Source organism: Nothoprocta perdicaria, unplaced genomic scaffold (assembly GCF_003342845.1).
Source record: "Nothoprocta perdicaria isolate Ctin4 unplaced genomic scaffold, notPer1 scaffold_0, whole genome shotgun sequence".
NCBI classification, from domain to species: Eukaryota; Metazoa; Chordata; class Aves; order Tinamiformes; family Tinamidae; genus Nothoprocta; species Nothoprocta perdicaria.
The window spans coordinates 18,742,677-18,755,860 of record NW_020454092.1 but is presented as its reverse complement, the minus strand read 5'-3'; the positions used below and the strand labels follow the sequence as shown (position 1 = coordinate 18,755,860).

The window sequence follows — 13,184 nt, the reverse complement described above, 5'->3', positions numbered from 1 at the left end:
CTGCTACGTGTGTGCAATTACCAAGACCACCAACAGGGAGAGAAAAGCACTAATCCCTAGACTTTTGTCGGCCCCTTTTTAAAATGGCCCTGTCTTTCACCAGCCAAGAGCTTTGGGTTTAAGTGCATCTGTTTGGGAACTCTGAATAACACGGGCAGATTTCCAGTGCCAGCCTTGATTCAGTTTGTTTCTTTCTTCTCTGCAAAAGCAAATTAGGGGCTGGGCAGGTCTCCCGCGTGTGAATTTAGGTATCTGAGTTTTGTGGGGCTGCGATGGGTGGCGTGCACCCTTCTAGGTGTGTGTGGTGGTGGTCCACACGGATGCTTGCACCATATCGGATAGACCAGCAAGTCCCATGAGATGCAGGAGCAGCAGTTGGGTGGGACGACGGGCCTCTCACCCAAATATACCCCCTGACAGCCAGCTTGCATTTGAAGATAGTCCAGAATGGACATAAACCATCTTCTACACAATCTTTGGAGCTTGCGAGGATTAAAAACACTCCAGGTCAGGATAGCTGCATGTCCCCAGATGATGCTTGGCCCAGGCCAGACTCTCTTGAGCAGATCTTAGCTCTTGTAAGCCTTGGGTGGTAGGGCAGCCGCCAAGCACATTTCTATGCAAAACATGCTGCTGCAAGCTCCGGCTTGGGCTTTATTTTTTATTATTGCAGTTGTGTGTCCCTCCGATAAAGCCCACCGCGCTGTCAGCTCAGCTGCTTTGGGTCAACCTTTTGTGTTTTTTCCGAGCCGTGGTGCTGCTGAGTTCAAAYAACGACACGGTTTCATCTCCCCTTGCTCTTAATTGCCCTGCTTTTCCACTTTATGGCTTTCCAGAGGCTGTGCCAAGCCTTTAAAAAAGGTAGGCAGGGGAGCCGCSGCGGCTGCCTGCAGCTGGGGCTGCGCGGGAGGGATATTGCTGCCTGCTCTGGAGCGCCTGAGCATGAAGGCATTGCTCCTGACAGCTAAATTTCATATCGCAGCRGCCAAGGGGRCAGGAAAAAAAGGGAAAAAAAATTWAAAAAACCCCCATGCTTTTACTGCTCAGGTATAAAAACATTTCAAGTAATGAATGAAATCCTAAAGCTGTAAATCGGGAGCTCCACAAGTAGGTGCGGAAGGCGGCCGAGAACAATTTAAGCCTTTGCCTCTTTGGGAGAGGTGAGACATTTGGACCTCATTTCGCAGGCTGATTTTCATTAAACGGYCTTTTAAGGGGTGGGATTAGAAGGAGCCAAGCCCTTGGGTTCGCAGCAGAGATTTATGGCACCTTTGTCAGGACCCAACATCCCTGGGAAGGGCACGAGAAATACAGGATTTTCTGTGGAGCAGCAGTGGGACCCCTCAAAATTCCCCAAAATGCCAAATTTTTTCTGAAGTTGTTTGATTTTTTTTTCTTCCCCCCAACCAAAAAAACCCTGATTTGCCATGATRACTCCTTCCCAAACACCAGTTGTTTACATGTTTTAAGGGAAATTTGTATTCCCCTTGCACTGCTCCAAATCCAGGGCACCCCTCCTGTGGTTCTTCTGATGTTGGATCCTGTTGTGTCCCTTGCTGCTGGGAATGGACAGCCAGCAACTGGGTAGGAAAGGAGGCCTGTCCTGTCATCATACCTGCACGATGGATGCATGGAATAGTGCTAGGAAGAGCAGCCGTGTCCAAGGTCTCTCGCAGGGCCATCTTGCTGGGGTGATCTTCTTTGATCTCCTCCATTCCAAGAAGAATTGTCTTCTCCATTCTTCTACCTTCTGTAAGAGCCACAATTCTGGCTTTTGGCCAACAAGTCATTAACCAGCTTAAACAGCCATTAAACAGCTGAAACCACCCCAAACCAGGGATCTTGCATGGTGGCAGGTGCTTGTCCTGCTCTTGCACCTGGGCACAAGTGATTGCACGGGGGATCTTCCYAGCTTCCTAACCCTCTTCCCCCATCTCTCTGGTGTTCCCCCATCAGATTATAACGGGCGAGCTCTACCGGATCCACTACCTGAAGGAGAAGTCGCGCTCCTTCATCCAGAACCCCTACGTGGCGGCGCTCTACAAGCAAGTGGGCTGCTTCGTTTTTGGCTGCGCCATCAGCCAGTCCTTCACAGACATTGCCAAGGTGTCCGTGGGGCGCCTGCGGCCCCATTTCCTGGACGTTTGCAATCTCGATTTCTCGACAATCAACTGCGCCAAGGGGGTTTACATTCAGAACTACACTTGCCGGGGCAACGACAGCTCAGTGCAGGAGGCCAGGTGAGAGCCCTTTCAGTTTTGGTTTTGTTAAGTCCTGCCCTAAAAATCAAAGTGAAAAAGCAAAAAAAAAAAAAAAAAAAAGATTTGCTGCTGCAGCCAAAATGGTGCATCGCATTAAATATTTCTCAAGGTTTTTCTGCCAGCAGTAGATCATTTGAATGCTCCTTTCTCTGGGAAGGCTGTAACTTCATCCCGCAGCGCCGGGCAGTTTCCCCCTGGAGCTCTGCTCAGTAATCTTCTTTCATGCCCTGTTCCTCCCACGCCGTTGCTCCGCACGCCTTTGCTCCGTGCGGGAATTGCCCGGGAGAGCTGACCTAGCAGCCTGCTCCTCCCCGTCCCGTTAGCCGGCTGGGGCCCTTTGCTGCGCCCGCGCTTTATTCCCGTGCGATTTCCCGGGGAGTTATTGCCGGGCGGCGCTGGAAGCAGCGGCRCTGTCCCACGGCTGCGCCAGGAAGGCAGGAACAATGCCCGCATCCTGCCTGCCCGCATCCGGGATCCGCGGCCCCGGCCGCGATGCCCCCGCGCTCTCACRCGCCTCCTTTGTCTTGCAGGAAGTCCTTCTTCTCGGGCCACGCGTCCTTCTCCCTCTACACCATGCTCTACTTGGTGGTAAGTACCCTCCGTATTGCTTGAGATCCGTTTGATCCACCCTCCCTCTTTCCAGAAGGCTCCCCAACATTCAGCAGAATAGAGGGGAATAAAGCCAGTGCCAGGTCATGGTGGCTGAAGCTCAGGGGAATGCTCCAGAACCCGAGCAGATGCTCTGGAGCCCCAGGGGAGGCTCCAGAACTCAGGGAGATGCTCCAGGGGATGCTTTGAAGCTCCAGGGGATGGTCCAGAACTCGGGGGGATGCACCATGGGATGCTTTGGAGCTGCAGGCGATGCTCCGGAACTCAGGGAGATGTTCCAGGGAATGCTTCGGAGCTCCAGGAGATGCTCCAGAATTCAGGGGGATACTCCAGGGGATGCTTTGGAGCTCCAGGAGATGCTCCAGAATTCGGGGGATACTCCAGGGGATGCTTTGGAGCTCCAGGGGATGCTGTAGAACTCACAAGGATGCTCCACAGGATGCTTCGGAGCTCCCGGGAATACTCCGGAGTACTCTTTGGGCTTTTCAGCTTTGCTCCCTGTTGCTTGCGGCCGCTCTGCAGGCCATGTCCCGGGGCAGGTGAAGCAGCGCGGGGCCGGGCGCGCTCCGGGGCCGGGCGCGCTTCCCTCCGCCAGCGGGAAGGGCTCTGCCCTTCCTGCGCCGGGGCTGGGAATAGCGCCGCGTGCCAAGGTGCTTCCTGCCCCGGCGGCGGGAGGGCGGCCCGCCGCGGGAAAGGCTGTTCCGATAGGGAGCAGCCCGAAAAGGAAAAGGGAAAAATATCAAGTGCTTTTAAAGATTCGTGTCCTGCTCCCTGTGTCTCCTATAAGCGCGGACTGGAAGGCACAGGGAGAGCAGCGCCCTTGCGTAAATATTAAAGGTGAACTTCTATTTATCCGTGCGCGGTACGGCCTCCTCCCACGTGCCTTTACTTTGCCCTCTGGAAAGATAAATGACCGCTGCTCCCTCCTGGCTGTTAATCCCTGGATTTCTCTCGCCTTGGGCTGGAAGCAGCTTCTGCAATTTAATTCCCGAGTTTTCCAGGCTGCGTGGGAGGAGGGTGTTTTCTCTCCACCACCAAACAAGAGTCACCCCTTGCACCCAATCACCTCCTTGGGAGCAGCGAGGGCTGCTGGCGATGCTCGGGTTATCCTTTGGGGCAGGATATCCCCGGGGTGATTTTTAATTCTGTGATATTACCGCAATAATTATTACTGTGATAATACTGTGATAATACTGTGATATTACTTGATATTACTGCAGAAATTCAGCTCTTCTCTAAGTCCAGGTCTTCTTAGACTCCGTGTTAAACAATACAAATTTTTAGAAGCCAAGTCACTTCCTGTTTCCCTGGCGTTCCTTCGCCTTAATCCCACGGTGCATTTAGGATTCCGGCAGTTAGGAGCTGCCAGGTCCATTTGCGTGTAGGTCACTAAATCCACACCGATCCCGATTTCGGTTTGGCCACAGACTCCCGCTGGGAAASGTGCGTGCCAAGTGCCGGAGTGCCCTAGGCAAAGACTTGCACAGAAGGGCACTTACAGCCCAGTAAAAACTACTAGGTTTTAATTATAAATGCTAGGACTCCGGGGCTGCATTTTTTTCCCTGCCGTCTTCTTGTCACCAGCAACACCCAATTAACATCAGGCCTTTTGTATAAAAATTTAAAAAGGGAAATTACACTTGGGTAATCCTCTGTGTCTTAGTTTTTCCGTGCTCTGCAGCTCCTTGGCCGAGCGCACCCATAATATGTGTTTATAGCAGGCTGTAGAAGGAGGGGACAGGCAAGTGGGAGGTCCTCAGCCCACCATGATGGGCATCCTTTGCTCCAGCCAAGCCCACGAGATGCCAATAGTGATGTTTTATAGCACTCAGCACCCTGAAATCGCAGATAATGCRCAGAAGAGGCATCATTCTGGAAGGCTCATCCATGCCCCTACCAATGCTGGTGAATTTAGGAGAAAATGGGAGTCAAATGAGACAGCTTCTGGATTTAGGGTGGGTTGATGGGTGAGGATGAAGGCGTCAGATCAGCCTCGAGTTTGGTGTGTTCTGCTGGTGTGTGTAAGGAGTGACAGGCCTTGCTTGGTCTTGTCTCTTTTGGTGAAGGTCAGGTTTTGTGCCAGGGCTTCCTCCTGAAGCCAAAGGAGAAGGGTGAACTTCTGAGGAGCAGTGAGGTCCTAGTAATGATGGATYATGGGGTGTCTGAAGCAAAGGAAGCTCTTTGGTGTTCATGGTTCAAGACAAACTCCACTGGGAAGGCTGGGATTTCAGAGGGAATTGGGCTGGCCTGCTGGCCCCTGCTTAAACATCATTTGTTTGGTTTGAGATGAGCAAAGGCAAGGGATGAACTTGTGTGGTGAGGAGGTCCTTGGTCTTTCTCTTTGGCAGCACACTAAGAGCTAAATCCTACTGATAGTGCTCAGTCCACTCAGGGTGTTATCTAAGGGATGAATTGGGTTTGGAGGAATTTTGTCCTGTTTTTGTCCTGGGTGCCACTGCACTTGCAGATGAAGGTGGAGGAGGAAAGCTCAGGTCAAGTCCAGATCCTGCAGTCAGAGAAGTGCACTAGAGCCAACCGTTCCCGAGAAGCAGATCCTCGCTGTGAGCAGAGGATGTAATTGTGGGAGGTCAGCCATGTGGTGGGCAGGGCGAGAGGTTGGATGGGATCCGTGGGTGGCAGAAAACCCCTTGGAAGCCACCCTGATGCCTTGGAAGTCCCCTGGCAGGAGAAGGGCCACGTAGTGTCCCTGAAGCCGCAGGCGGGGTAATGTGCTCCTGCGTTTCGCTCCATCCGTGGTTCAGCAGGCAGCTGCAACTCGTCATTCCCAGCTTTCGGTGGCCGAGGGACGTTGCACAGTGGGGACAATGTAGGTTGTGGTCGCACTCATGCTTCTGTCACTGGGGAGGGCTCTGTCCATCCCAGGTCCCTGTGACAACCCATCAGGGCTGAGACTCCCTCCAGCTGCTTCCAGAGGCAACTTTGCAGCCAGGCCACCAGGAACTGCCCATTTCACACCGCTAGCCCTAATTCCCAGAAAATCCTGGCCTTCCCAGTCCCCCTCCCTCTGCCTTTTTTAGTGCTTTCATCTCCCCTTATTATTAGTTTTTCTCTCATACCCAGAGCAAACGCAAGGTTTGGAGCACCCTGAGTGAAGCCTCCCAAGTTACTGATGGGCTCGGTAGCRTGTGCGCGTTGGAGCAGCATCTCACCTACAGGATGCACTTCATGCTCCCAGTGAGCTTGTGAAACATGGGCCTGGTTTTCTCGTGTTCTTAGTGGATGGAGAGCTGAAGAGCAACTTTTGCAAGAGGCTGTGGCAGTAGAAAGGGCTTCAGTGGTGAATCCTTACACCTACAGTGCAGCATCTGCCTGATTGCATGTTCAGTTCAGTGTTGGTGATTTATTGCTGATTTTCACTCAGTGCATTTTTGTCTCACCCCTTCACTCGCCTGCTCAGTCCCGGCTTGGGGGACATAAGGATCTGAGGCCCAGCCTTTGATTTGTGGGCAGGAGGCTCCCACTTCCCTGTGCTCTCTTCCCGCTCCCACTCCCGGTTCCCACAGGAACCTGGGAAGCGGGTTGCGCCGCTGCGTGCGGCGGAAGCTGGGCCCAGATAACCGCCGCRGGGGACAACATCCCCTTGACGTCACTTTGTGACTTCAACCTCTTCTTCTTCACGCCGGGTCCTTGTCTTTTCCCCTTGCCATGGCCCCGGGCTTTGCTCCACACCCCGGCAAGTGATGGGAATGAACTGGGGAGCCCATAGCAGATTAAATAAGACTGTGGGATYGCTCCGACCCTGTGGAGAAGGAAGGAGGGTGTTTCCCCGGTGCTTCCTGGGAATGCTGCAGAATGGYATCGTTTTGGTCCGCGTTATCAGTGGTCCTGGCCGCACAGAGGGAGCTGCAGCTGACAGGGCTCAGGGCGGCTGCTCTAAATGCTCTAAATGCTCCATGTACGACATTTCTCGCTCACTTATTGCTCCTCGTTCATCCTTGCTATCTGGACCCCCCTCTCCCTGAACAGCGGGTGCCTTTGGGGCGCCGCTTGGAGCCTCCCGCTGACTCCTTTCCCCCTCTCCCCGCAGTTTTACCTGCAGGCCAGGTTCACGTGGAAGGGAGCCCGGCTGCTTCGCCCGCTCCTGCAGTTCACGCTGCTCATGATGGCGTTTTACACGGGGCTGTCGCGCGTCTCCGACCACAAGCACCACCCCACCGACGTGCTGGCCGGCTTCGCCCAGGGAGCCCTGGTGGCCTACTGCGTGGTAAGTCGGGGCTGGATTTTGTATTCCCTAATGCAGCAAAACGGGAAAACACTTAACGGAGGCCGCGCTCGCTGCCTGTCCCCTTTTCCTGCAATTTGCTTCCGACGGGGTGGCCTGGTTGTGCAGTCGCCTCACTCGAAGTGACGCTTTGGATGCTCGGCGACAGCACGCGGGGCCTCTGGGGTGATTTGGTGCCCTGCTCTGGAGATGCCGTGATCCGAAACGAAATTCAGCTCGCCAGCGGTCTATTTTGCAAGGMAAGAGAAGAGATTATGTGGGTACTCGCAGATAATTTTCTGAAGACAAGTCAAAAGCATCGTTGTTAGATGTTTGTCTATGGTTTTGTTACCCCTCRCATGTTAGTGGGTTTTGCCATCACCTAGTGCCCATGTCCCATCAAGGCACAGCAGGCAAGTGTRTTCCAAGTGAGGGGAACCTAAAGAAAGAAGTTTATGTTAGTGCATGGATAGATGTGTGTTTTTCTCCTCATCTGTGCTGTTTTAGTGCCTGCTGGTAGCAGCATTGCTATGGTTCCTCTGTCTTTTATCCAAGTAGCATATGGGCATCTCTTGGCACGCTGGAAGTCTTTGGAGAGCAGCGTGGGCTTTTTCCGTGATTCGGATGCCTGGATTTTTGCTATGTAGGTTTCTCTAGACACCACTTGCCCCTCAGTGCTCTTTTCAGGTATTGCTTAGTGGCTGGAAAGTCTCATACAACAGCAAAAGGTGGTAGCTTGTGTCGGGGGAGCAGCTTTAAACCCAACTTCATCCCCTTTCATCTGCTTGCAAAGAACAGGCAACATGGTCCTGTTGTCCCGAGTCCAGAGGGCTCAGACCTGGCAGTTGGGAATGACACTGCACCGTGACACAGAAACCTTTGGGATTTGAGTCTCGTGATGTCCAAGGGCCGTTAAACTGCAGTAGTTACCAGGCCTTAGCTGTGGGTGGAAACCCACCACGGGGTTCTTCTCCAAGGCTTGCCAGAGCTCAGCTCCAAGTTGTGTTGCAGGGGGCATGTTTGTCCTTCCCTGCCTGAAATAACAAGCACAGGACATCAGTGTCAAGCACTTCCAGCTGATGAAACATTTCTGCATGGTTCCAAGGTGAAATATGATGAGAATTGGTTAAATGGAAGTAGATTTTTTTTTTATGTGCATGGTAGGCAGCCTGCTATGTGTCGTGTAGTTTATGTCTTTTCTCATGGGGAAGAAAATAGGGATATGCTGAAGAAAGAGGCATATTCCTTTTGGTGTTGCTTTTATTAACGTGGATTAGGGTTTTTAACCTTCGGGGATTTCTTCAACACAGCAAARAGGAATTGTTAAGTGGCAATGTAAGATATTGCCTTTCTTGTGCAGCACATTCATGGTCTTTGGCCGTCAAGTTTTCTTTATGGGTGGAGAGCACCTTCTACAGGAAATGGAGCTAATCCAAGTGCAAAACTTTGCACATTTATTAGTCCTTTTTTTGTGTTAAACCGTTCAAGCATTAAGAGGATTTAACACAGTTTTAACCCTGGAAGATCATGTTTCACGATTCCTCTAAGTGTTTATATAACCTCAATCCACGTTAAAGTGAAATACAGTTTAAAGGGAGATTAAAACTCTTAACCGGTCTCTGAATTAAGGCCTCAAAAGCAGTGAGCAGCACAGTAGAGGTTGAAATACGTGGGGTGACACTCTGCAGTGATTTACTACCCCAAACTTGGGCCGGGCTTAGTGCTGTCCCCATGTGCTTTTTGCACTGAGCTATCTCCTCATGCCCATCGATTTATYCCAGCTATTTCGGGACAGAAATGGGACATCTTTTTGATTAAATCCACCCTTCTGAGGTGGGCAAGGTGGGAGAGGACATGGACTTTGCTCAAAACGAGCTGTACAGGGAGGATTATAGCAMCTCAGTTAGCAACGGAGAAGAGAAACCCTGCTGGAGTGGTGATCAAGATACCTCACCATGTAGGTGCCATCAAGAGATGTTTTTTGCACAATGGCTCTTGGTTTTCCACTGAGCAAGACGAGCTGCAGCACGACGTGTGTCTGCTTCCCAAATCCCCCGTTACAGCCGTGGACATGGATTGCCATTTATAGCACGTTGGCCAGGCGTCTTGGCTCTTATCTGCCCGGCTCTGATAGCAACTCATGAAAGTTGTTCCCAAGGACGACTCGGGCTGCTTGCGAAAGGCTCTGGATAGTGAGAAAACACGGAGCAGCAAGGACAGGGAAAAGCTTTTCCCCTCCTTTCTTGTTACCCATCCCAAGCCAGAGCAGCTGTTTGCAAGGCGGTGTTGCATTTGAATGCAGCCCGTGTTGCCATTTCCTAGCATTTTTTGGCTACTTTGGTGGAGATTTGTGCATCGCACGCTGTGGTAGAGGACATGGTTTTGTAACAGAGTTTGTGTTGAGTTTTGTGAGGTCTGAACCCTCTCTGTATCATGCACCGAGGTTGTAGCTAGGGGGATTTCACARCATTTGGGTGTTTTCTGCAAGGGTTGGAAGCACCAAAAGGAATGCATGTGTACTCTGTAAGSCAAATAAACCATCTCCCAGCCTAAGCTGCATTTTCCAATTGCTCCCTCAGGTGTTTTACGTCTCAGATCTCTTCAAACCCAAGACAAAGACTTGCCTGCCTCCGCCCCCCATCCGGAAGGAGATCCTTTCTCCTGTGGACATCATCGAACGGAATAACCATCACAACATGGTGTAGACCTCTGGGGGAAAAAAAAAAAAAAGAAATCCAACTTGTTTTTTATTTTATTTTTGAATTTTTAATTTTTTTTTGCAAAAATGACTGCTGACAGCAACTACCTGCTGCTCTCAAATCTCATCAGACAGTAGAATGTAGGGAGAGACTTTTTTTGCCCGACCGGTAAAGTCTTACTCTGTGGTCTTCTCAACTTGTGACGTTTGGATGAAAAAGGGGGGGTGGGTTGTTCAACTAAGTCAAAAGCACCAGCGAGAAGCAAAAAATGAAGCAAAACAGAAGAGCAAACACAAAAAAAGCACCGAACAAGCTGAGAGAGGTGCCGGAGTTCTGGATGTGCAATTGGTTTGAGTGTTCATGTTGTAGTGAACGCCAAATTGTTCATAGCGTAATGAACACTAAAACGGTTTTGTAAAGCTGGCCATCTTAGGTTTTTTTTTTTTTTTTTTTTAWWTRCTATGAAGATTTCCGATGCCTCTCTGCTGAAAAGAAAAAAGCAAAAAAAAAAAAAACCAACTCGCAGCTGAATTACAGAGCACTATATACAAGAAGCAGCACTGAGTCAAGATTTGGGATTGGTTTATGAGTTGCTTTTTTTTTTTTTTTTTTTTTTATGATTTTTCTTCCTCCGTTCCATACTGTGACTTAGTGTAGAAGAAGCTTGCCCGGTCCAAGGTCTCCGGAAGGTCCCTGTTCACACTACAACACAAGCAGCAGTGGGATGCTCGGAGAGATGGACGAGGCGCAGCATCTCCGACCGGCCGGGAGGACCGGAGCATCCCGGTGCTTCCCGCCTCCGTCCCCTTTTCCAGCTCTGCAGCGGCTTCCTGGCCCCACGGACACGGTCACACCATGAACTCGGGGTTGAATCCCGGGAAAAAAACGGCGGCTCCGGCGCTTTTGGGATGGCTGCTGGGCGGCACATCCCGGCCGGGGGCAGCTCCGGGAAGAGGCACCGGCTCCAGCGCGTGACACCGCTGGGAAACCTGACATGCGGATAGCAAAGGGTGAATTGTTTTTAATTCTATTTTTATTCTTTTGCCCAGCAACCACGGGAGAGGTGGGTTGCTGCTGGAAAAGCCACGGCGGGGGCTTGCAGAGCTCTGCGGAAAAGGGATCGCGCCAACCATGCAGAACGGCCGTTTGCACATCCTCGTTACAGAATCCGTCCTATCATTTCAACTATAGCAAGCTATGACTTTTTTTTATATATAAATATTATATAAATAATGTATAAAACCTTAAAAATTAACTATGTAAAATATTATTTCTGAAACAATTTTAGATATATCCACTATGACTATAAACTGTGTCCTGACCTGTGTTATTTACATTTTGCTGCTTAAAAAAGCATTGAATTAATTTTTTTATAGTCGACTAAAATATTGTAGGTCTGTGGTAGTAATATTTTAATGAAAAATAACTACAATTAGAGACATTTGTATAAAAAAAATCATATTAAATTGTCTGTATTTTTGTAATGTTCCATTTTGTAAAGAGAAGAATATTCAAAGACTTTTGTAGAATACAAAGTTAAAGTTTGTATCTGCGAAATTATTGCTGTATAAATGTGCTTTTTAAATAAAAGCTCATAACACAACTAAGTACCTGTGACTGGTGTGTGTTGCGGGTGGACCTCCATGGGCCTAGCGTGGTTCCTCCCCTGCCTTGGGACACCACGTGTGGTCCCTGCTCAGCAGTACACGTCGGGGCAGCCGTTCAGGCTGGATGAAGATGAAGGCAGCTTTATTTGCACCCATCCTGGATAAAAAAGCACCGCTGGTCGTGGGGGACCCGATGCCACTGTAGATGTTCGGATGAGAAGGCAGCTGCTGAGGTCTTTGTAGCCCGTGATGCTCAGATGTGATCACATCCCTTTCTCCCTCTCCGTATTTTAACTTAAATTGTATAAAAAATGCTAAAGCTACGGATATATTTTAGGGTATACGGATATATTTTAGGGTACACAGGGCATATATAAGGGTAGATTTTAGGGTACACAGCAAGCAGGGCTCTGTGACAGCGCCCGGCAGCAGGTTTCCCCCACTGCAGACTCCCTGTGTAGCTAAAATTCATGCTTGATTTTTTTAAATTATTAGAATTATTATTTTAATTCCGTGCTGCAGCAGGTGAGAATGAACGTCGTGGCGATGACACACGAGGTGAGGACGGCGTTTGCGCCATTCCTCGGGTGCACCGYGCTGGCAAGATAACGTGGCCCCGGAAGAGCTTGTGAGAAGGCGCAACGGGAAGTGGATCCCACATCAAACTTGGAATAAATAGCAGGTGGAAGCGAAGCAGGCAGCACTCACTGGAATTATCCCCATGGTTATTAAGACTGTGTTAGGCGTGGAAAGAAATGCTCCTTGGTAAAGCTGCGTCTGCCCTAAATGCGAGGGAGAAGGTGCTTGGGGTCTAGGTCCCATATCCAGTGACGTGACACCTTGCCTGACCGGTGGAGACCTTTCCAGAGGAATGGCACATGCAGGAAGCATTGGACGGATGGATGGATGGATGATGGATGGATGGATGGATGGATGGATGGATGGATGGATGGATGGATGATGGATGGATGATGGATTGATGAACCCCAATGAGGGACTGAGCGATGGTGAAAGGCCCTGCTGTGAGTGAAGGACTGTGAGTCGCGGTGACGCGGCTGGGGACATGGGCACACGAGGTGCCAGCTGCGGCAGAGCAGGGTGGAGGAGAGAGCGGAGCAATCACGGGTGTCTCCGTAAGGGCAGGAAGGAAATGAAAGAGAAATCGGAGGAACGGATGAACACCCCCAAAGCCCACACACTTGCCTTCTGCAGCTGCATGGCTCGGGCAGCTTTCCTGCCTCCCTGCAGGAACCCGCAGCTATGCCAGCGAGGAGGGACCTGCACTMCCAAATAAATAAATAACCGGCTCTGTTTACGGGAAGAGGCAGCTCGGAGGTGCCTGCGGYCGGGTGCCGGCTGCGGCGGTCGCGCCGCGAGCCCGGGCGCCTTTGATGCTCGAGTGGCTGCCGCGCCGGTCGGACCTGCCCGCCCGGCGCCCCGAGCGTGTCGGCGCACGCTGCCGCCGCGCGTGCCCCGCGGCCAGGGCAGCAGCTCTGCGCTCGTGGGGCAGGGAGCGCTGGGCCGGGGCGGCAGCTCTGCGCTCGCGGGGCAGGGAGCGCTGGGCCGGGGCGGCAGCTCTGCGCTCGCGGGGCAGGGAGCGCTGGGCCGGGGCAGCAGCCCTGCGCTCGTGGGGCAGGGAGCGCTGGGCCGGGGCAGCAGCCCTGCGCTCGCGGGGCAGGGAGCGCTGGGCCGGGGCAGCAGCTCTGCGCTCGCGGGGCAGGGAGCGCTGGGCCAGGGCAGCAGCCCTGCGCTCGTGGGGCAGGGAGCGCTGGGCCGGGGCAGCAGC

At 51.7% G+C, this 13,184-nt stretch overlaps 1 protein-coding gene across 1 annotated transcript in view; it reads left to right on the top strand.

Moving 5' to 3' along the window:
- PLPP3 (phospholipid phosphatase 3) overlaps positions 1-10,241 on the top strand; it is a 32,241-nt gene extending 22,000 nt beyond the window's left edge. Inside the window, exons 3-6 of the mRNA XM_026034636.1 lie at positions 1,957-2,240; positions 2,792-2,849; positions 6,919-7,095; positions 9,672-10,241. Coding sequence (XP_025890421.1) covers positions 1,957-2,240; positions 2,792-2,849; positions 6,919-7,095; positions 9,672-9,797 — 645 coding nt within the window. The 3' untranslated portion in view covers positions 9,798-10,241. The remainder of the gene's footprint in view (positions 1-1,956; positions 2,241-2,791; positions 2,850-6,918; positions 7,096-9,671) is intronic.
- The last annotated feature ends 2,943 nt before the right edge of the window (positions 10,242-13,184 follow it).